The sequence below is a fragment of the Takifugu flavidus genome, chromosome 21 (genome assembly GCF_003711565.1).
Source record: "Takifugu flavidus isolate HTHZ2018 chromosome 21, ASM371156v2, whole genome shotgun sequence".
Taxonomy (NCBI): domain Eukaryota; kingdom Metazoa; phylum Chordata; class Actinopteri; order Tetraodontiformes; family Tetraodontidae; genus Takifugu; species Takifugu flavidus.
The window spans coordinates 8,144,266-8,163,252 of record NC_079540.1 but is presented as its reverse complement, the minus strand read 5'-3'; the positions used below and the strand labels follow the sequence as shown (position 1 = coordinate 8,163,252).

General features: G+C 45.5%; 2 protein-coding genes and 1 pseudogene across 5 annotated transcripts; 1 reads left to right on the top strand and 2 right to left on the bottom strand.

Annotated features, from left to right (window-relative positions):
- Positions 1–959: 959 nt before the first annotated feature.
- Positions 960–8,718, top strand: LOC130518576 (diacylglycerol O-acyltransferase 1-like). Of its 2 annotated transcripts, XM_057021293.1 has the most exons (17): positions 965–1,471; positions 2,135–2,222; positions 3,839–3,879; positions 4,001–4,086; positions 4,414–4,466; positions 4,651–4,756; positions 4,857–4,985; positions 5,391–5,465; positions 5,545–5,648; positions 5,733–5,771; positions 5,931–5,972; positions 6,049–6,093; positions 6,352–6,464; positions 6,569–6,634; positions 6,926–7,013; positions 7,352–7,414; positions 7,495–8,718. In XM_057021293.1, the coding sequence occupies exons 1-17, from the start codon at positions 1,209–1,211 to the stop codon at positions 7,639–7,641; spliced, it is 1,548 nt and encodes a 515-aa protein (XP_056877273.1). In that variant the 5' UTR covers positions 965–1,208; the 3' UTR covers positions 7,642–8,718. The 2 variants fall into 2 exon arrangements, with proteins under 2 accessions (XP_056877274.1, XP_056877273.1); XM_057021294.1 differs by lacking the exon at positions 2,135–2,222 and having other exon boundaries at positions 960–1,471.
- Positions 8,719–8,768: 50 nt separating this feature from the next.
- cfap20 (cilia and flagella associated protein 20) lies at positions 8,769–10,540 on the bottom strand. Of its 3 annotated transcripts, none has more exons than XR_008948080.1 (6): positions 10,322–10,540; positions 9,821–9,900; positions 9,620–9,731; positions 9,279–9,467; positions 9,084–9,219; positions 8,769–9,003 (listed from the first exon to the last, which is right to left on the bottom strand). XR_008948080.1 is itself a non-coding variant. In XM_057021375.1 (6 exons), exons 1-6 carry the CDS (start codon positions 10,403–10,405, stop codon positions 8,998–9,000), a joined length of 585 nt encoding a protein of 194 aa, XP_056877355.1. In that variant the 5' UTR covers positions 10,406–10,539; the 3' UTR covers positions 8,769–8,997. The 3 variants fall into 3 exon arrangements, 2 of the variants coding, with proteins under 2 accessions (XP_056877355.1, XP_056877356.1); XM_057021375.1 differs by having other exon boundaries at positions 9,084–9,197; positions 10,322–10,539; XM_057021376.1 differs by having other exon boundaries at positions 8,769–9,000; positions 9,084–9,197; positions 10,322–10,539.
- A 787-nt stretch (positions 10,541–11,327) lies between these two features.
- On the bottom strand, positions 11,328–18,976 carry LOC130518596 (ceramide synthase 2-like; annotated as a pseudogene).
- Positions 18,977–18,987: the final 11 nt, after the last annotated feature.

Genomic DNA, 18,987 nt, shown 5'->3' with positions numbered 1-18,987 from the left:
GTAATTTGGCCAATACTGAAAGATATTTGGCGTAATAAATGTTTGCATTGTTGTCTCTCGCAGGCAAATTCCTTTGACCCTGTTCAATAATACGTGATTGTGATGTGGTGATCACAATATGTGTAGAACAAAGAAAATTGTAAAATTGTAAAACTAAATTGTATGTTTGAGAAACAAACAAAATCAATTAAGTTTAACAACACAATTTTTACGTGGGGAAAAGTCGGATTTTTTCCCATTTGTCGGTAAACGATAAATTACTGTACTGTACTGGCTGTGACCCTAAGTGAAAGGTGTATTATAAAACATTAAAACCCAGGCATGTTTTTCCACCTATGAATCATGAAACACCCCCCGTCCCCAGAAATTAAAAAAAAAAAAAAAAATCAGCATATTGATGAAATTCTCTTTTCGCCATCTCTGTAGTTGTAATATATGTTGTAATATCCATCACATTATTTTCTGCACCCTTTGTCGTTTGAATTATGAGGAATATCCGTGAAATTATCCGCCCAAAAGGCTGGTTTCTTTTTATCATTCTCTTAAACACAAGAAGGTTCAAAGTGTAAAAACGAATATGTGCAAATCCGTATAAATAAGTTATGAACAAATTATTTGGGGCATTCTCAATGAAATTGCTCGTTACTTTTGTCAATCTTTTATTGTTGGAGGAAACTGCTCCAAAATTCAGAAATGATTTATGGCGATTGACATTAAGTTTTTGTGTTATTGTGGAAACATCAACTTAAATACTTACATTTGGAAACATTTCTTGCTCCAGATTATTTTCCTATTATTTGTGAGCAGAGAAGAAAAAAGAACTGAAGCGGATTTTCTTCCTCAGATTTCATCTCTAAACAGCGTAACTTAATCAGAATTTGTTACCTTTTGATAGTATAAACATCTTCAGCCAACATGAAATGTGGTTTTCAGATGCACTGAGAATGAATCTATTTGGAATAAGGAGCCATTCTAATAATGTCACACGGAAGTGCAGCGCCAGCGGAGGGATGGGGGCAGAATCGCGGACCTGGCAACCCTGCTGCAACTGCACCTTGACCGTGCTCTCTGAGGAGCGTCTTGAGAGCCGCGCAGCCCGCTCCCCCCCCCCCGCTGAGGCGACAAATGGAAGCGCGCAACACCGGTGGAGCACTTTGAACCGCAATGCCCGCAAGGTTAGATAGAAGTGCGTAAGAGGAGCGGCTGAGATGAGCGACAGAGCCGAGATGAGAGGCCCAGCCGCCCGCCGCCGGAGGACGACCATCGGCAACGCCGTCAAGCAAGCCAACGGGAGCAGATGGCACGATCACGGGGAGAAACCGCCCCGGTGTCCCGCCAAGGCGAAAACGGACGAGGCGCTAAGAGCCGCGAGCAACAACGGGGATCTGGGCTCGCGGATGTCGGGGCAGCAGCACGCAAACGCACCGAGGGGACAGAAGAGTGCGGCGGAGGACATCCACGACAGGCTCAGGTAGGAGCAGGAAGCCCAGGTCCGGGTCAGGGCCACCTTCAGTGCCAGGGACTTTTCTAGGCTTTTATTCACAGGAGAGGTTCTTAAGTAGGTCATAGAAGCGCAGCTGACGCGTAATTTCCGAACAGCTGAATTCCTCCTCACAGCTTTAAACTTCTTCCTTTGAATGGACTCATGTTGGATTATTTAATCCCAGGTGCTTTGAGTGATTCGTTAAATATTCACACCAATAAACTGACCTCTGACCTTAACCTCCCCTCCAGTTTTCCAGCCTCTTCCACAGCTTAGAAACTCTCCTTTTTCTGCTCCTTCTGACCCGACTTTTCCCTTCTTTGCTGTTTTCCAAAGGTCGTCTGCGCCCACCTCGGTTCTGTGCACCAATTTTCAGACGTGCAAAACAAACAGTTTATATCAGCTTGCCAATAAATAGCTTAACTCATGTAAGTAGCTGCTGCATCTCAGATGCTAACAGACCCTCTGTTAGCGCTCTTATTCCACCGCTTTCTCTCCAAGCTTCCTTTTGGTTTGGGTGGAATTTAAAACCGTTTAACTGGTTTACCAACAGAGAAGTATGTAAACCCGTGTTCCCTGGCAGGGTTCTCTTTATCCTGCAGTGCTCCTCCTCACTGAGATGTGCATCTCCTCGTCTCTTCTCCTCTGCAGCTGCCACGTCCTGCAGGAGTCCCTCCTGAGCTCCGCCAGCGGCTACAGCAACTACAGGGGGATCCTCAACTGGTGTGTGGTCATGCTGGTGAGTTGGGAGGCGCAGTTTCCCGTTCCCCTCTGAGCTCGGGGAGTTGAACCCAGAGAGGAAGTGTCAGCGCCCTCTTACGCACGTGTGAGGTGCGTTCAGGGCCGCGTGCGAGGTCGGTTTCCTGGCACGTCAGTTGTGATTAAGATGACCGACGTTGCTCACACATTCCTCGTAGTCTTTGAGAAAACCGCCACGATGAGCTGTTGCTTCATCAGAAATGGAAGCCAGATGTTTTTCAAGACCCCCGGTAGCGGCGCTCCGTTTGTCCCGCTCGTTTTCAGATTCTCTGCTCTTTCTGGAATTAGGGAATTTTCCCGCTGCATCTTTGGAGTCGGCATTCTCGTCGGCATTCTCGTTCTCGGGCTGCGGGACACGTCTCCTCCCCCTGAGGTGTCCTCAGGACACATGAACTCTCTGCCTTCCTCAGTATCTGAAGTCCAGGAGGGGCCTGCTGTCCCTGCGTCCCCTCACAGACCCCGAGGACAGTTTTGTGTGGTTTGAGTTGGCAGTTTTTGTGATAATTCTCAGCGCAGCGAGAGGGTTCTTCTCTTTTTGGTCCTTGTCCGTTACTTTGTGGTCACCAGGGAACGTTGACTTTGGCCAACTGCAGAATTGGGCAATAAGAACGCGAAGGGGAACCAGAACTGTAGAAGTGGTAGAACTTCCTAAAACGTGAGACCAGTTCTCCTTCATGCCTCATCATCCAAATAAAAACAACATTGAGCCTTTACGCATTTGATTGTTCAGCCTTCTGGGATCTGTTGTGCAGGATAAGGTTCGGCCAGAAATAGACCTTTCTAATTTTAGATTTGCCGTCTGCAGTTGAGGATTCAGTTTAATCGGCTCGTCCCAGAGAAATAAAACAAAGACGATGTGAGAGGGAGCTGCTATGACAGAATCGTGTGTGTGTGCGTGCGTGCGTGTGTGCGCGTGTGTGTGTGTGTGTGTGTGTGTGTGTGTGTGTGTGCAGACCGCGCATGTATTTAAATGGGCTTCATTACCACTCTGACCTGACCTAAACTCACTGAGCAGGTTTCTCTGAATGCCACCCAGGAACATGTTTAGCTTCATAACCCAGTCTGAATCCACCCTAAGAAAGCTGCAGATAAACAACGGGGGGGGAGGGGGACGGGGGGAGGGACGAGTGGTTAGTATCAGTGGCCGTCAAACGACAACATTTTGGAAGTCTGGAGCTGCTCTGAACTTTGAGTGTGTCTTCCAAAGATGCGGTATGTGGGTTAGAGTTAACCCTTTCCTCCCTCACTGGAGGTTACTGAGGCAAAGGTTCAACACACACACACACACACACACACACACACACACATAATGGGAAGACCACGCTGCACGCTCGCCGCGGCACCACCTTATCGCACATCCCACCTCCTCATTATCGTAAACATCTGTTTTCCATAGAAACGGCTCTGCTGTGTTTGTTCACCTTTATCTGAGGGCTGAGTTCAAGCTGGACTCTGATCTTAACCTTTAATGCCCGATATGGAAATGATACACAGCTCCAGGGTGTGACCGCCATCCCTCCGCGCACGTTGTGAGCGACTCCAGCGGCGCATTCGTGTCATTTTAGCGTTTAATGTTGCCTGAACTGTCTTTTGCAGGTGCTGAGTAACGCACGTCTTTTTTTGGAGAACATTATAAAGTGAGTAGAAGTGGGCAAAGGAACCGGAGCCAGAAGTTTCTTAAATTTAAATACCAAAGCAATAATAATATATAATAATAATGATAGTAATAAGATTGTCTGGCCCTTGCTTTCTCTTCAGGTACGGTATCTTGGTGGACCCCATCCAAGTGGTGTCTCTCTTCCTGAAGGACCCCTATAGCTGGCCTGCAGCTTGCCTTATCATTGGTGAGCAAAGCTTTGAACCGTTTCAGCCGGGACATGAAAAGTCAGCTGTTGCGTTAATTAGGCAAATCACTGCAGGCTCGTTGCTAATTGATCCTTATTTACCTGAAGATCGGCTCCTTTCCAGCAACAATCGGCTTTATGTGTGTACACGAGTCAATAAACTGAATGGACATATTTACCCTGGTCGGGGATAATCCCTGACCTCCAGGGTGACCTCTGAGCGGCCGATGTGGACACATTTACGCTGCTGCTTCGCCAGTAATCTGGTGAAAATCTGGTGTCATGATGTTTGTGTGTTTCTGACGGACGTCCTGTCGTCTGTTTCAGTGTCTAATGTCTTCGTCCTGGCAGCTTTGTACATTGAGAGACGTCTGGCTGTGGTAAGAACTGAACATGATTAGCTTAGCGTCGCCGCCGGCCTTTATCGCATCACTCCTCCACCTCAGAACGTTGTTACTGCTCAGGATGTTTGCTCGGAGCGGCCTCGTTAAACATCCTCCTCTGATTATAAAGCTTTAAAGCCACAGTGTCCTGTTACAGCTGTGTGTGTCTCATCATTTCCAGGGAACCATTTCTGAAACAACCGGACGGATTCTTCACGTTTTCAACCTGGCGAGCTTGTTGATCTTTCCTTCAGCTGCTGTCCTCACGGTGCCCTCCGTGACCCCAGGTGCTCCCAGACAACGGAGTCTCTTAAATCATTCATGGTTTTAAAATCCCACGGATTCAGAGTCAGTCTCAGGTTACATTGTGGGTGTTTTTGTGTGTAGTTGGGGGCGTCATCTCACTTGGAATCTACACAGTGCTGTTCCTGAAGCTTTACTCGTACCAAGAAACCAACAAGTGGTGTCGAGAAATCAGACAAGCGAAAGCCAAGAGGCTGACGCGATCGTACTCGTGTAAGTCCAGCATGCGATAATCACTGTTGTGGAAATAAGTGCTGTGCTGTTGGGGAGGAATGGGGGGTTCTGGCATTCTTGCAGAGCTCCTGGGTTTAAAACAGAGTTATGGAATAATCCGGTACGGTTGCCGTTCCCAAGTCGTGATTCATATTAAACCTCAAAACGACCTTTTTGAGGGCCCGAGTGCAGTGTGTTTCTGCCTTCTGACGCTTAGAGCAGCATCAGAAGCAGACGAGCTTGATTAGATTTTTATATTTATTGGAATGTTTGAGGAAAGTCTTCCTTTATTCCCTGTAGCGGTGCTGATACCGCCATCTAGCGGCGACAATAGGTAACGGTCAGAATTAACGGTTTAAATATGACAAGAAAGTTGATAACATGGATATTATTTACCAACTCCAGGTCCATCTGTTGCACAGTCCAATGGATCCATGGGCCACACGCATGTGTCCTACCCAGGAAACCTTACCCACAGAGGTAACCATGGAGATAAAACAGCAGCTTTGAAATGAAACTAAATGGAGATGAATAACAAATTGCTGTGTTGTGTCCTCAGACGTGTATTACTTCATCTTTGCCCCGACTCTGTGCTACCAGCTAAACTTCCCACGGTCCCCTCGGATACGTAAAAGGTTCCTGCTGAGACGGCTGTTTGAAATGGTGCGAGGGAACACGTGCATGTCCCAGCATATTCTCCATAGTCTGCGCACGTTGACACACTTCTTAAATTTCTGCCTCCCGCAGCTTTTCTTCATGCAGCTGTTGGTGGGTCTGATACAACAGGTGTGTTTTCACAATGACTTTGACAAGTATAGACAAGCGTTCAGGTAGCACACACGCTTGGAAATGTGAACGGAGGACGTCTTTTATTGTGAAAGTTGTAGTTTCCTGTCATGTGTTTTCACCCATCGAGATAAAGCTCTTTCCCCCTGTGTCCTGCAGTGGATGGTTCCCACCATACAGAACTCAATGAAACCTTTCCAGGTATCTACAAACATAAATACACGATATTCCTACAAAATAAGAGCAGTTAAGAAATCAGTGTTTTTATCTGTGACAGGAAATGAACTTTTCTAGGATGGTGGAGCGCCTTTTGAAGTTAGCTGTGAGTCTGTTGTGCTGTAGATAAAACATGTGATCTAGGTAGTTGACCTTTCCTAACCTCCTCTCCTCTCCTCTCCTTGATCCTCCTCTCTTCCTCTTTTCCTCCTTGTCTCCTCCTCTCCTCTCCTTCTCCTCTCCCCTCCTCTCCTCTCCTCGATCCTCCTCTCTTCCTCTTTTCCTCCTTGTCTCCTCCTCCTCTCCTCTCCTCTCCTCTCCTCTCCTCTCCTCTCCTCTCCTCTCCTCTCCTCTCCCCTCCAAGGTCCCCAACCATCTGATATGGTTAATATTCTTTTATTGGTTTTTCCACTCTTCCATGAACTTTGTGGCAGAGCTTCTGCAGTTTGGAGACAGAGAGTTCTACAAAGACTGGTGGTGAGTCTCTGGAACTGTCCACCGTGCACAAGTGTGCGTCCAGCTGTGAACGTAGGTTTGAACAGCTCAGAAAAGGATTCGTTTTCTTTCTTTCTTTATTTCAGGAACTCAGAGACTGTCACATATTTCTGGGCCAACTGGAATATCCCCGTCCACAAGTGGTGCTTGAGGTTAGAACGCAATATTCTTTCAACACTGACAAATCTTTATTCTCATCTACCGGTACTTATTTTGGTCTAATGCCCAGGTGTTATATGGGAAATGTAGTCCTTCAGTTGTGTCTGTGTTGGCCTCACTGTCTCCCCTGGCCTCCCCTCCCCAAAGACAAATTTAGTGTGTGTGTGTGTGGTGTGTGTGTGTGTGTGGTGTGGTGTGTGTGTGTGTGTGTGTGTGTGTGTGTGTGTGTGTGTGTGTGTGTGGTGTGTGTGTGGTGTGTGTGTGTGTGTGTGTGTGTGTTGCAGACACTTCTACAAGCCAATGTTGAAGAAGGGCATTAACAGGCGTCTGGCCCAGACCGCCGTCTTCCTGGTGTCGGCTTTCTTCCACGAGGTAAAGCAGCAGGATTCAGTTGTTGTGGGTGATTTAATAATCTGCTAAACTGAATTTATGTTTGCCAGTAAAATGAGGCGAATTATGCAGCAAAGGGGGCGCGTAGCTGTGTGATGGGGCTGTTCTCCCACTGATGGGGCTTATGTGAACATCCCAAATTAGATAAAGAGGCAGGATTACGTCCACAAGTGTTTTTTTTTAATAAATATCTAAAAATAATGAAATTTATAAGCACAATTGAGTTTTTAGGGGGGGGTTAACTGATGGTTTGGAGCTGGACACTTAAACAGCGACACGTATTACATTTAAAAACGATGATATTTTCCTTGGTGTTTCAGTACTTGGTGAGTGTTCCACTAAGGATGTTCAGGTTATGGGCCTTTATGGGAATGATGGCTCAGGTAAGACTCCCTCATTGCCCTCCATCTCCACACACACACACACACACACACACTTCAGACCTGTGAACTCATCCTCTCAGGTTCCTCTGGCTTGGTTTGTGAGCCGCTTCCTCAACGGAAACTATGGCAACGCTGCTGTGTGGATCTCGCTCATCATCGGTCAGCCCGTTGCCGTGTTGATGTACGTCCACGACTACTACGTCCTACATTACGAAGGGTCGACATAGCAACCGACGAGCTGGCTCCAGTTTTCACACCGAAGTCAAACGAACGTCAGCCTGAGGTGACGTAACGGAGGAGAGGAAACCGGCTGTTGCCTTTCGGATTCTCAGAGGAAAACTGACCACAGGAAGTTGCTTCTGAGCCAAAGCTTTATCAGGGGCGCTGACTCTTCCAACCATCCCTGACATTTTCCCGGTCATCCGAAAGGCCCGATGTGGAAACACGGTTGGGTGAGCAGACATTCCTGGAGTTCTGGGAAGTGCAGAATCCTTCCAGGGCGAAACGATGCGAAACAGGCAGAATCCAAAGGTGTTGATGCTGATGCACCTGTGGGAGTCGTCCTCACATCTTTCTTGTAATTAAGCTGTATAATAATTCCAATTGATGCTGTTGATTGAGTGTAAATGTAACAAAGTCAGAGAAGAGGAAAAATAAAGAGGAAAGTTTATAAAAAGTGAAGGTTTAATAGAGTAATGAGGAGAGTAAGATGTGTAATAATGAGCTACGCTTTAATTTCAGGGTTTTGGTTGTTTGTTTAAAATATCTTGATTTATCATGCTGAAGTCATTGATTTAATATGAACCAGTGTTATTTGCACTTTAAAGCCATGCATGCACTAAAGCAATAGATTCCTGAATGTCAACTTTAACTTCTGTCAAAGGTTAAAGACGAAAGACCGTGTATATTTTCTATTATGTTGCCAGATAAATCTTCATGTTCTTTATGCTAAAAAAAGGTGATGGAAAAGGTTGTTGATGCAAAGTTACATTTCACAACTTCCACGGAAAAAACAAACTTTGTATAAATGGATCTTTACGTCAGAATGTTGAACTTTAATGAGGCTGCCCTGCACGGAGGACAATCAACCTTCTAAATATAAGATCTTTTTTTATTCGCTCTTTGGAAAACAGCCCTGAGACGTCAGGATTGATTTGGAATGTGATTAAACCAGCGGATCAGCGACATATTTGCACTGTTTAAACGACTTTGGGGAGGAAACTGTTCATAATGAGAATGCAAATCATTTCATGAAATATGGCTGAAAATCATGTTTCATAAAGACCTGAATTTTAAGAAGCAAATCCGTTCTAAGCATTTCATTGAATCCTTACAGTTAAATGATCTCTGGCTCTTTAAACAGTGAGGGAAAAAAGGTTTTAATTATTGTGAATCCCAACTTTAACATATTTAATAAGACTGAGCTTTTATACAGTGCAGAAAAAGAGCCACAGTTTCAAATTAATCTATATATAAACATATATATTCACAGCCTCTATTTTCAATATATACGGATATTAATGACAGTGATCCAGAGGGTTTGATCGATGCATTGACCTCCTCCAGGACTGCAGCTGAAGATTCTACTGCTGCAAGAAACGAGCAGAAAACGGAGCGTTAGACAAGTCGGGAAGGATGTTCAAAGGGATGGATTCAGAGCGGCGTCAACCTTGGCTTTCTGGTTCTGGACGGGCAGGTAGAGTTTAAACTCTGCTGGAAGCTCGTCCTCAGAATACAGCCTGTCTGAGAAGTAGACGCGTCTTATTCGACAGTTTGCATGGATCTGAGGGGGAAACGGCAAGAAACTGAGACGCTGGGGACATTCGTGGAGACGGTCGAGACGATAATGGCCGCTCCTCCCAACCTGTACGCGCAGCGTCTCGATGTAATTGGTTCCATAGGCCCTCCTGGTGAAGTCTGACAGATTGAACTGAATCTGGTTCCAGCCGTCGTCCAGTCTCATCGGCATGGTGCAAATAAACGGCTTCACTCGTGTCGTACTCTGATAATTACTTGCCCGAAATCTTCTGCGGACATTTTTGTCATCCAACACCTGAAAGTTGTCACAATAGAGAAAAGGGTTAAGTGACCAGGAGAGAACATAAGAGAATTTAAGCTTTTTAGATTCTAAAGATGGAAACCTGTTCCTCTGGTATATATGAATATGTTGATATATGAATAAGGGTCCCTATAAGTGTGTCCTACCTGGACTTCAAAGGTGAAATACTTTCGTAGGTTCTTAATAATCATGATGAGAAAGGGAAGCTTGATGCCTAATGTCTTTTTGGGGTCTGCAGGGCATGTTATGTAGGTAGTACTGTAAAGGAAAGATATGATCAGACAATATATAAGGTAATACAAGAGTAGATTAGAGCAGTAGGATACAGTAAAGTGGTCCAAGCTCACCTGACATTTGTACCCTCAACTTCCAACACCTGAGAGTGGATATCGTTGTCTGTGATCCTCTTTATGTGGCCATTTCTCACCTATGAACATGGATCACGGTAAAGTATCACTTTTCATTGGTTTCTGATATTGTTGCTGTTTTGCTGCGTTTCACTGTCTTCAAATGTTTAATGAATTTACATTAAATCCCTTCCTAATTTAAAGACTCACGATGTAGAGGAAACAATACTATCTTAAATACCTTAAGTGCAGAAAATGACGTGACAAATGGCTTATCCGCTATTATTATTACTTGTTGCTTAGCAACAACAGTGAGCTCAGTAAATACAAACATGTTTAAGCAGTTCAGGATCGTTTTGTAGGCTGCATTTGAAACAATAGAAAACAAACTCAACAATTTCTTTCTTTTACTGCTAGTAACACTAATAAGTGTTTTCTTTGAGACAAATTCGCCAGTTAGCATAGTGTGTGGTGTGGAAATATGACTCGATATCAACACACCTTTTTCTCCCATATTTGAAGAGGTTTGCTCCCGATGCTATATAGAATGGATAAAAATCCACTTTGGAATGTGTTCTTAAACATTGTGGATCATTCGGAACGGTGCAGGCGTAGAAAAGAGCGTCCGCATGGAGAAAAGTGTTGCTAACGATTTTCTTCTTCTTCTCTTCTTCTGCTGTCGCAGGTGCTGCTGCCGAGTCTTCTTCGCTTGATTGAGCGACAGAGATCAGGCGCAATACCGCCACCATCTGGCACGGCGGCCACTACGCACTGCTGACGTTTTAGGAAGTTAATCAAGTGCCAGACCATTAATTTACCAATGTAGAGCCTTTGATATGACTCAGACCTGCCTGGAAATAAATTTACATCAAAACTATCACTAATTGGCCAACCGGCACACCCCTGGAGAGTTGATGCTGATAACTAGATGTCTTCTGGAAGTCAATGAGTTCATTAGAATTATCTGGTCACAATCTAGAGATGAAGGCCTCGGGTCTCTAGAGGCAAGATAGCTTAATCTATGTAAAAATATAAAGCATTTAGGGTGATACTAGCCATGTAATAAATGTTTTATAAGGGGAATAAAAATCACCACCATAGTTCTCCAAATTAATCCCAAACTGCCACTTTACATGAAGACTGCAACCGGTTATTATTGTCACTGTTCACCGAAAAAGGAACCTGCATTTGCTAATTAGATGTTGCTATTGTAGCAGAAACCAACCAGAGCATGAATTATAGAGCTGCACTTCTATAATTTCCGCTTCTTGGCTGCCTATTAGTTTGTGAGTTTTAAAAGGGGCGGAGAGCGACACAAACGTGCACATCTGCTGCATTTCAATGGAAGTCAGCAGATTTAGATCTGTATGGTTTGCTCTTTTCGTCATAGTCTTTTTTTATCATGAGGTAAAATTAGACGAATCACTTTCTCATGAGCTTTTCTTTCTTTAAAGCATGTAGGAGTATGAAAAGTTGTGTAGAAAAAAAAAAAGAAAAGCACAACAGGTTCTTAGTCATTTTTTTTATCATCGTGCTAATGATTTGAGACCTCAGCAGAATATGCAGAGTAAAAACCCTGAAGCTGTTCAGGGGAAGCAACAGCAGACAAACACAGGAGACGTTATCCATCTGCCACAAAGAGGGACAAAAAAAAGGTGTTTTTGACAATTAACACTTGAAATGATGAAGGCACCTGAAAACAGTTACACTAAATGTAAACTGTACTTTGGAGTTCCGTCTTTACCTCTCAAGATCTTCATTCAACTTTCTCTTCTCATGTACTGAACCACAACACTAACAAAGAGGAAGAACCTCAAATCAGAATTTAAAAGAAAGCAAATTTAAACTATTCAACGACTAAAACGTTTTGAGTTTAAATAAACCACTTACAAAGCTTGTTTACTTAAAATATAGTTCATTCTGATTAATAGAATCTGTAAAGTGCATCGATGGATGGATGAAAAACACTGAAATGATGGCTACTGCCTCTTAGAGCACATAAAAATCTCATTGGCGGCTGCTGATTTCTTTGGATTAGGCTCAACTAAATCTCCTACAAATTCTTAAACTGGACCGATTCAAATTAAACACACCGGTATCACAAAACTCAAAAAACAAAACAAAATGATTCACAAAAACAAACACATAAAAAGGGACCATGAGAGAAACATTTGAACAAATAAGGATGTAGCACCCTATTTTTAAAAAATAATTGACCTCCAGAGAGTGAGTTTTAAACGTTAGCAAAATCTGCAGCAATTGACCCAACGCCGAGTTGGATCTTGGTAAATAAACTTAAATCTGATTATTCTCCTTAGAAAAAAGGACTTTGACTCCTGGAACGAGCAGAGCAGCCTGTAAAAACAATATGGCGGTTCTGAAATGCGGCATTGTGCTACGAGAATGAGGAACACAAGAAAGAAGAGATGATGTCCCCTCAGACGAGTGAATCTACGTGCGCTTCTGTGTCTGTGCATGTGCTGCTGGCCCTCTGCACACCCCACACACACATTGGCTTTCGGGTTAGTGGCTACACGTTGGTGCCCGTCGTCACACAGGTTACCAAAGTCCAATCAGTCCCTTTTCCTGTGGTTGTTGTTCAGGGGGGTGTGGCCGTTCTGCATGTGGCCATTTTGGGATTTTTCCCTGGCGTCTTCGCCTTCGTCGTCCGACTCGGTCTCCTCGTTGTCGCTACGCTCGTCTTGGACGATGTCCTGCCAAGACAAAAAGGAATTTGCTCAGGGAATGTTTTCAGGCTAGGGAGTAGAGGGACAAAGGGCAATTAAAAGTGGTGCTTCTTACGTTGCCTGGTAGGAATTTGACAACCATTCTCAAGATGAGCGCCGCCCAGAAGATCTGCAGGACCTGAAGCACACACATTAACCCGTTGAAGAAGTAGAAACCAATGAAGGGCTTGTAGAGGCTCAGGGGGTACACCAAGGTCGTATGAATGATCCTGGGAAAAGGAGAAAGGGCAGAAGAGATTGGACACATTCACCATCGAGTCCCTCTAGACTGGCAACAAAATATCTCAATTCATGGAAATGATTCAAACCTGTGACCGGCAAGAAACAGGTGTAACTAAACATCGTCTAAACGGCATTTAAACTGTAACAACTGTATCGAGAACGTACCAGAAGGGGAGGATGACAAGGCGCGTGATAATGAAGACTACAGCGAACATAGTGAAGATGAAGTTGCACGTTTTCCTCCAACCTGCGTAGTTGAACATTTTTGCCGACTGAAAGGAGAAAAAAAAGGAAAAACGATTTGTCCTCTAGGGGGCAGAGTTGTGCGTCATGTTCAGGCCTCTGAGCTTAACACGAAGGCCTCCGTGAGGCACCTTGATGGGCATTTAAAAGGAAATCAGAGATCTGTTCTCATACCTCCATTAGGTAGTCCGAAGCGTCGTGCACCAACATGATTAAAGTTCCCGCCCGGATGTAATTGACCAGCCAGGAGAAGCTGATGAGGGCAATGGTGGCGACGTGGTGAATGACCTGCTCCTTGAAATCCTGCAGGACGACGCAAAAAACAAAAAAGGTTTTCATCACTCGTCTTTAACACTGAAAAGGGCACGCTCACATGCACTGCTCACATGCACTGCTCACATGCACTGCTCACATGCACTGTCCCTGACTGAAGCGTTTTGGTTCATCCACTTATTAACAGAGGACAGATGAGCTGAAATGTCTGTAATGGTTTTCTAATCAACCCATTTAGAGTTTGACAATGCTGCCTGTACGCTGCTCCACAGGCGCTTTCACACGTGCGCTTCATCACACAAGCTCCTCCGCGCACGTCAGTTCACACGAGCATGAGATGAGCACCAGGAAGACGAGTGTCAGGGCGAGTTTGAGTGAGGGAGTCTATGGGAGGAATTCCATTATACGTACATAACATCTGCATTTGCATCGCTTTAAAGGCTCTCAAACTTTAGCTTAAACTCAAAGCTCAAGTCTGGCCTATTGTAAGTATTAAAGACGCTTTCATGTGTTTGCCTCACAGCTTTGGATCCAGCCAAACACAGCACAGAGATCCAGTTTGCTGGATAACGGTTGGCACCATTTTGTACCCAGCAGGATCCAGGCTCGATCAAAATCCTCAAATATTGACACAATCCTGATGAAGATTTGTCCTGATCGGAGCCACCGAGTGATCTTTCTAATAAAGGGCTTTCATAGTGTGTGTGTGTGTGTGTGTGTGTGTGTGTGTGTGTGTGTGTGAGAACTACTCACCTTACGCTTTACGTCTGATGCTACGCTAACAACAAGGGAGAGATAGAAGCCGAGCTCGATCATGTAGTACCAATACTGTGAAGGCAACAACGGCTGAAAGAGCAAAGACGACGGATCAGAAAAACACCAACGATCGATTGAAAGTGGAAATATTGCTGGCGTACCATTTTTGGGAAGTCTTCCCACATCAGCTTCAAATCGTAGAACCATGGTTTCTGAAGCGAGACAGGAACTGGGTGTTGATTCAGTACAAGGGTGACGTCTAACCGTGTTCAAGGTCAATTAAGAGGCGGCTCCGTTTGTGACAGAACATGGTTCTGCTAGCAGCCACTCAGACGGTACTCACGTCAACCAGAGCTGCCAGACCGGCGACGAAAGCCAAAAGATAAAAGGTGAATCTCCAACTGTAAGAGAAGCACAGGGAGCTCAGGACAGGCGCCGTTTCAGGCAGCCCTAAAAAGGACACGCCAGCGATGAAGGTTTGAGGTTCAACAGGGAAATATGGAACCTTAAAGCATCACAACTGGTTCCTGGGATACGCCTCAATTAAAGTGGAGTGTCATGAAAAATAAATAAAAATAAAATAGATAACTGGCGTATAAAAGGAGGAAATACAGCACAAGTTATGTGGGTGCCCATAAATGATGTGGGTTTAAAAGAATGAAAATATAGAGGGAGAGAGAGGGGGGGGGAGACAGAGGGAGAGACAGAGGGAGAGACAGAGGGAGAGGGGGAGACAGAGGGAGAGAGGGGGAGAGAGAGGGAGAGACAGGGGGGAGAGAGAGAGAGAGGGAGACAGAAGGAGAGACAGAGGGAGAGACAGGGAGGAGACCGAGGGAGGCGGGGAGAGGGGGAGGAGAGAGGGAGAGGGAGACAGAGGGAGAGACAGAGAGAGAGGGGGAGAGAGAGGGAGACAGAGGGAGGGAGGAGACAGAGGGAGAGGGGGAGAGAGAGAGAGAGGGAGACAGAGGGAGAGGGGGAGAGAGAGACAGAGGGAGAGACAGAGGGAGAGGGGGAGAGAGGGAGGGGGAGAGAGAGGGGGAGAGGGAGACAGGGAGGGGGGGGGAACCTTTTTCTGTACATTAACAGCACTCGAGCTACTCAAATTCAATGAGAAGCATGATAACATGAGTGAAACTTGAGCTGTGGCTCCCAGCGTGTGTTACCTTGCTTCCTGAAACTTCTTGAGCTTGCTGGGCCGGCCCTGGTTCCTGCGCTGCCGGCCGGACCACTCTGGACCTGTCTGACGGAGCAGCCCGTCTTTTTACTTAAACTCTCTATGGAGGTCTGATGACAAGAGCGAGACAGGGCAAGAAGCCTTTCAGGGACGTACATGTGGCGTTCCCATCTTTACATCCCATCTTTACATCCCACACACCAACGCTCCAGGACAAGATTCATACATCCACGGTACCTGTGTGGGATGCTTCGATGTGCGGCAGAAAAAGGCCTCCAGGACAGGATTCGGGGGGGCGCAAACCCGTTTCTTGTCATGCACGCCCAGCAGGGAGGCAAGAGGAGACGCTACTGTCCTGAGAGGACAAACACACATGTGTCAGGTAGAGCGATGCACAGGAGCAGGCGGACGGCTGCATGAAGCTCACCTCTCAAATATCTGCCTGACAAACAGGAAGCAGATGGTGATGGGTATGGAGACCCACAGGTCCGGCAGTTTGGGGTAAACTTTGCCATCGCGGTTGGTCAGGTCGGCCCAGCCGTGGCCTTCAGGGAACCAGATCCAGTCTGCCCACACAGCCTGGCTGAGGTGCGACAACATTCTAAAACAGAAAACTAACACAAAGAAACGCAATGAGTTTTCCCATCGATGACAATAGAAATAAAAACATGTCGTCCTCAACTATAACCGGCGGCTCCTGACAGGAAAGACGGGGATGGGAGAGCAGAGAGGAAAACCAATGGATTGGTTGTAATTGATCATAACAGACACCAACAGAAACCACACACCAGTGCTTCCTGTTCAGCACGGAGGAGAACGATGTTGCACCATAAACTTCAGCCATGAGACTGAAGGGTTTGAAATGTGAAGCTCATAAAGGTTTTTCTTCCTGCAGTATTTGCATATTTATTGGAGCTTCGTAAACAAGAAACAGGAGCGTGTTGAGAGCAGTAGAAGTGCTGGTGGGGGAGTGTTTACGCAGAAGAGAGTGGGTCAAGAGACCCGACTGCTCTGCCTGATGATGAAACGATTCAATATGCATTTACAGAATGTTTGATCTGGCAATAAAACTGCAGAGGAGGTTCGTCTGGCAGCTACAAACAACGTCTGACTTTAATTAAGAGCGTCTGGTCAGCAGGTTTCCCCTCATCACATTCCCGCTGCACCTTTGTTTTATCATTCCACGCACCTCTCTTGAGAAAATCATTTCCGGGGAAATTTTGTCACACATTTCCTGACAGGCTCCGTAACAATGGCCACTTTGTGTGGACTTTAGCCTATTATAAGCAAGAGTTCACTCAGGGTGCCTGAGTGGGAGTCAGAGGGTTCAGTTCACCGGGACCTTTAGAGGAGATGTGAACACAAAGTGCTTGCACTGCAGCAACGTTGGTGAATTATCTACTATTGTATCTTTAAAGGTTATTCAGTCTGGATCTGAGTGGACCTGCACCCTGACGGCCGCTCTGCGTAAATGGACTGTGGCCCCTCCTGAAGACGTGTCCTGAATGTGCTACAGCCTGGACGACGGTCACCAGACTTCTGCTTACACCCGTCTCTTCAGGCAAATCATGCGCCTGATTAAACAAATAGTCCGTCATGTGTTCGTAGTGGGAAACAGGTATGTCCTGTTCAGCTGGGCCACGTGCACCTCGCTTCCTTTTCATCACCATCACTCCGATTCCTCTGCAGCGAAATGTTCAGTGAGCAGTTTTTAGGAGGCAAATAGGGGAAACAACCGAGCCACAGTGACAGTTGGAACCCTTCCTGCTGTCTATTTGCAGCCCTTCCTTCTGCATATTTGTTCACCTATTAATGTTCCTTGGGTGATCTCTCTGCTGCTGCCGGCTGAAACGTGCACGTGCTCTGTGAAACATTCATCATCCACGCTAAAGATCACATGATCGGGATGGTTTTAGACACACTGGAGACGACTCTAGCAACATACTTTTATGCAGTCCGAGTGAGACTTTGGGCTCTAATCGAGTCTCCACATTTTTAGGAGGGGTTTAAGCACTAAAACACTTTGCTGGGGACTTTAAAACTGTTTTTAGCTTTGGGCACCAAATTCTTTTCTGGTGACATGTTGCAACCTGCTTGTAGAGCTCCTAAAGCCTCAACATAAACAAAGGTTTTGTGTGTAAAAAGGGTGTTCAAAAGTGTTTCAGCCGACTGTGGATTCATCCCCAATCGTTAAAGTCCACCGCCTTTGATCAAACGTCTCGTTTCTCACATTTAGTGTAAATCGTCAAGAGATTCTAACAGCAAACGGATCGGTCACAACCGTCATAAACAGCAGTTTTACAAATGTGTCTTTTCTTTTACCATTGAAATATTAAGTGTTGACTGCAAAATGCTGACAAAGTAAAAACTGAGAAGCAGAAAAAGAAAACATTTCCTCTATCACAGTCAAACGTGATGTGATCATTAAACCAGAGACATCGGTTTGGAAGTCCATTTCGCAGTCTTTTGGTGTCCTTTTTCTATAATATGGTCACATCTTTCATGTGATATGGATGTAAATGGAAGCTGTGTGCAGCCTCTACCACATTATCCTGTGGTATCACAATACTGCAGGAGTAACTAAACCTACCCATTCAGGTGTGCAGCAGAACCTTTGTTTTAAGATTATGTTACCAAATCTGACTGGGAAATTCTGGCATCATTCGAGCCGCGGGCTCGAGTAAAAGTTTCAAATGACAGTTCTTAAATGGGGGGAAATGAAAATCAGTAGTTAGTTCATATATGGGCCTTCGAAACCATATTTTGTTTTATGCAAAATGCAGTTTGTGCAGAAGTTTTTTGGCGCCGTACGTAGTTTGCGTAAACATTGCGTAAGGAGCGGTTCGGTGGCGCAAGCGGGGAGTCTCCCGGACATAGCGGAACAGTTTGACTCAGATGGAGCTTTCAACGTGCGTCCCGAGTCAAAAACTGGCAAACGTGCACGAAAACTGCCCAACACGGCAACTTTAGCGTGTCGAATCGCCCCCGTTAAACGATAAACCTGCGGTTCCCCTGCGTATGATTACGTCAGAAAACTTTCTTTACGCATTTGTAATTCCAACCAAAAGTGAACACAAATGAAGGACCCTGGCCTTAAACGACCCCCGTACACCACCAAGACTGGCCGAGAGCGAGTTTGATCAATGTTTGCTTCTCTTATCGCGGTGTTCTAAAACAAACACCCCCGACATCGGGACGACCGGAGGCCTGTTAGCTAGCGCTGATGCGCCGCTCGATTTCATCGGAATCGGAGGCCTTCAACTCTAGTCGACGTTGATAAGTATCGCACACATTATCCTATCTGGGGACTCCCGTTTCTTCCTAAAATAGTAACTTGTGGCATGTACTTTGGGAGAGTGTTATCTGACCGGCTGATAAACTGATAGGAGTGGTGTAACGGTGCAGGTAACTTACCTCTTTATTGTCACTTGTAACTGAGCTCCTTCTCTAATGTTTCTCTAATGCAGCTCTTCTATTCTTAGAAAATCAAATTTCTCGCCATCAGTGGTGACCTGTTGCTCGCCACATTGTCAGAAGAGAATGAAACTGTATCACGGCACCTCGGAAAGTCTCGTAACTCAAAGCGGCACAAAATCAAAAGAGCTGGAACCTTTTCGTGGTCCGTCTGTTTTAGCTGCCTGAGCTTGGTTTGAACGGGTGGTTTAATTGGTTTGATTTTACTGGTCGCGCAGCCATAAAGTTCCAAAACGGAGGCTTCGGTAGTTAGTAATACGGGAGGGGCGGGGAATGGG

Excerpts from the sequence above, each read along its gene's own strand:
- LOC130518576 (XM_057021293.1), top strand. The coding sequence starts at position 1,209 with ATGAGCGACAGAGCCGAGATGAGAGGCCCAGCCGCCCGCCGCCGGAGG. Across the intron at positions 1,472-2,134 it reads GACATCCACGACAGGCTCAG|CTGCCACGTCCTGCAGGAGT; the intron begins GTAGGAGCAGGA and ends TCTCCTCTGCAG. Across the intron at positions 5,772-5,930 it reads TGGTGGGTCTGATACAACAG|TGGATGGTTCCCACCATACA; the intron begins GTGTGTTTTCAC and ends TGTGTCCTGCAG.
- cfap20 (XM_057021375.1), bottom strand. The coding sequence starts at position 10,405 with ATGTTTAAGAACACATTCCAAAGTGGATTTTTATCCATTCTATATAGC. Across the intron at positions 9,732-9,820 it reads GTTGAGGGTACAAATGTCAG|TACTACCTACATAACATGCC; the intron begins GTGAGCTTGGAC and ends TTTCCTTTACAG. Across the intron at positions 9,198-9,278 it reads TCGAGACGCTGCGCGTACAG|ATCCATGCAAACTGTCGAAT; the intron begins GTTGGGAGGAGC and ends TTTCCCCCTCAG.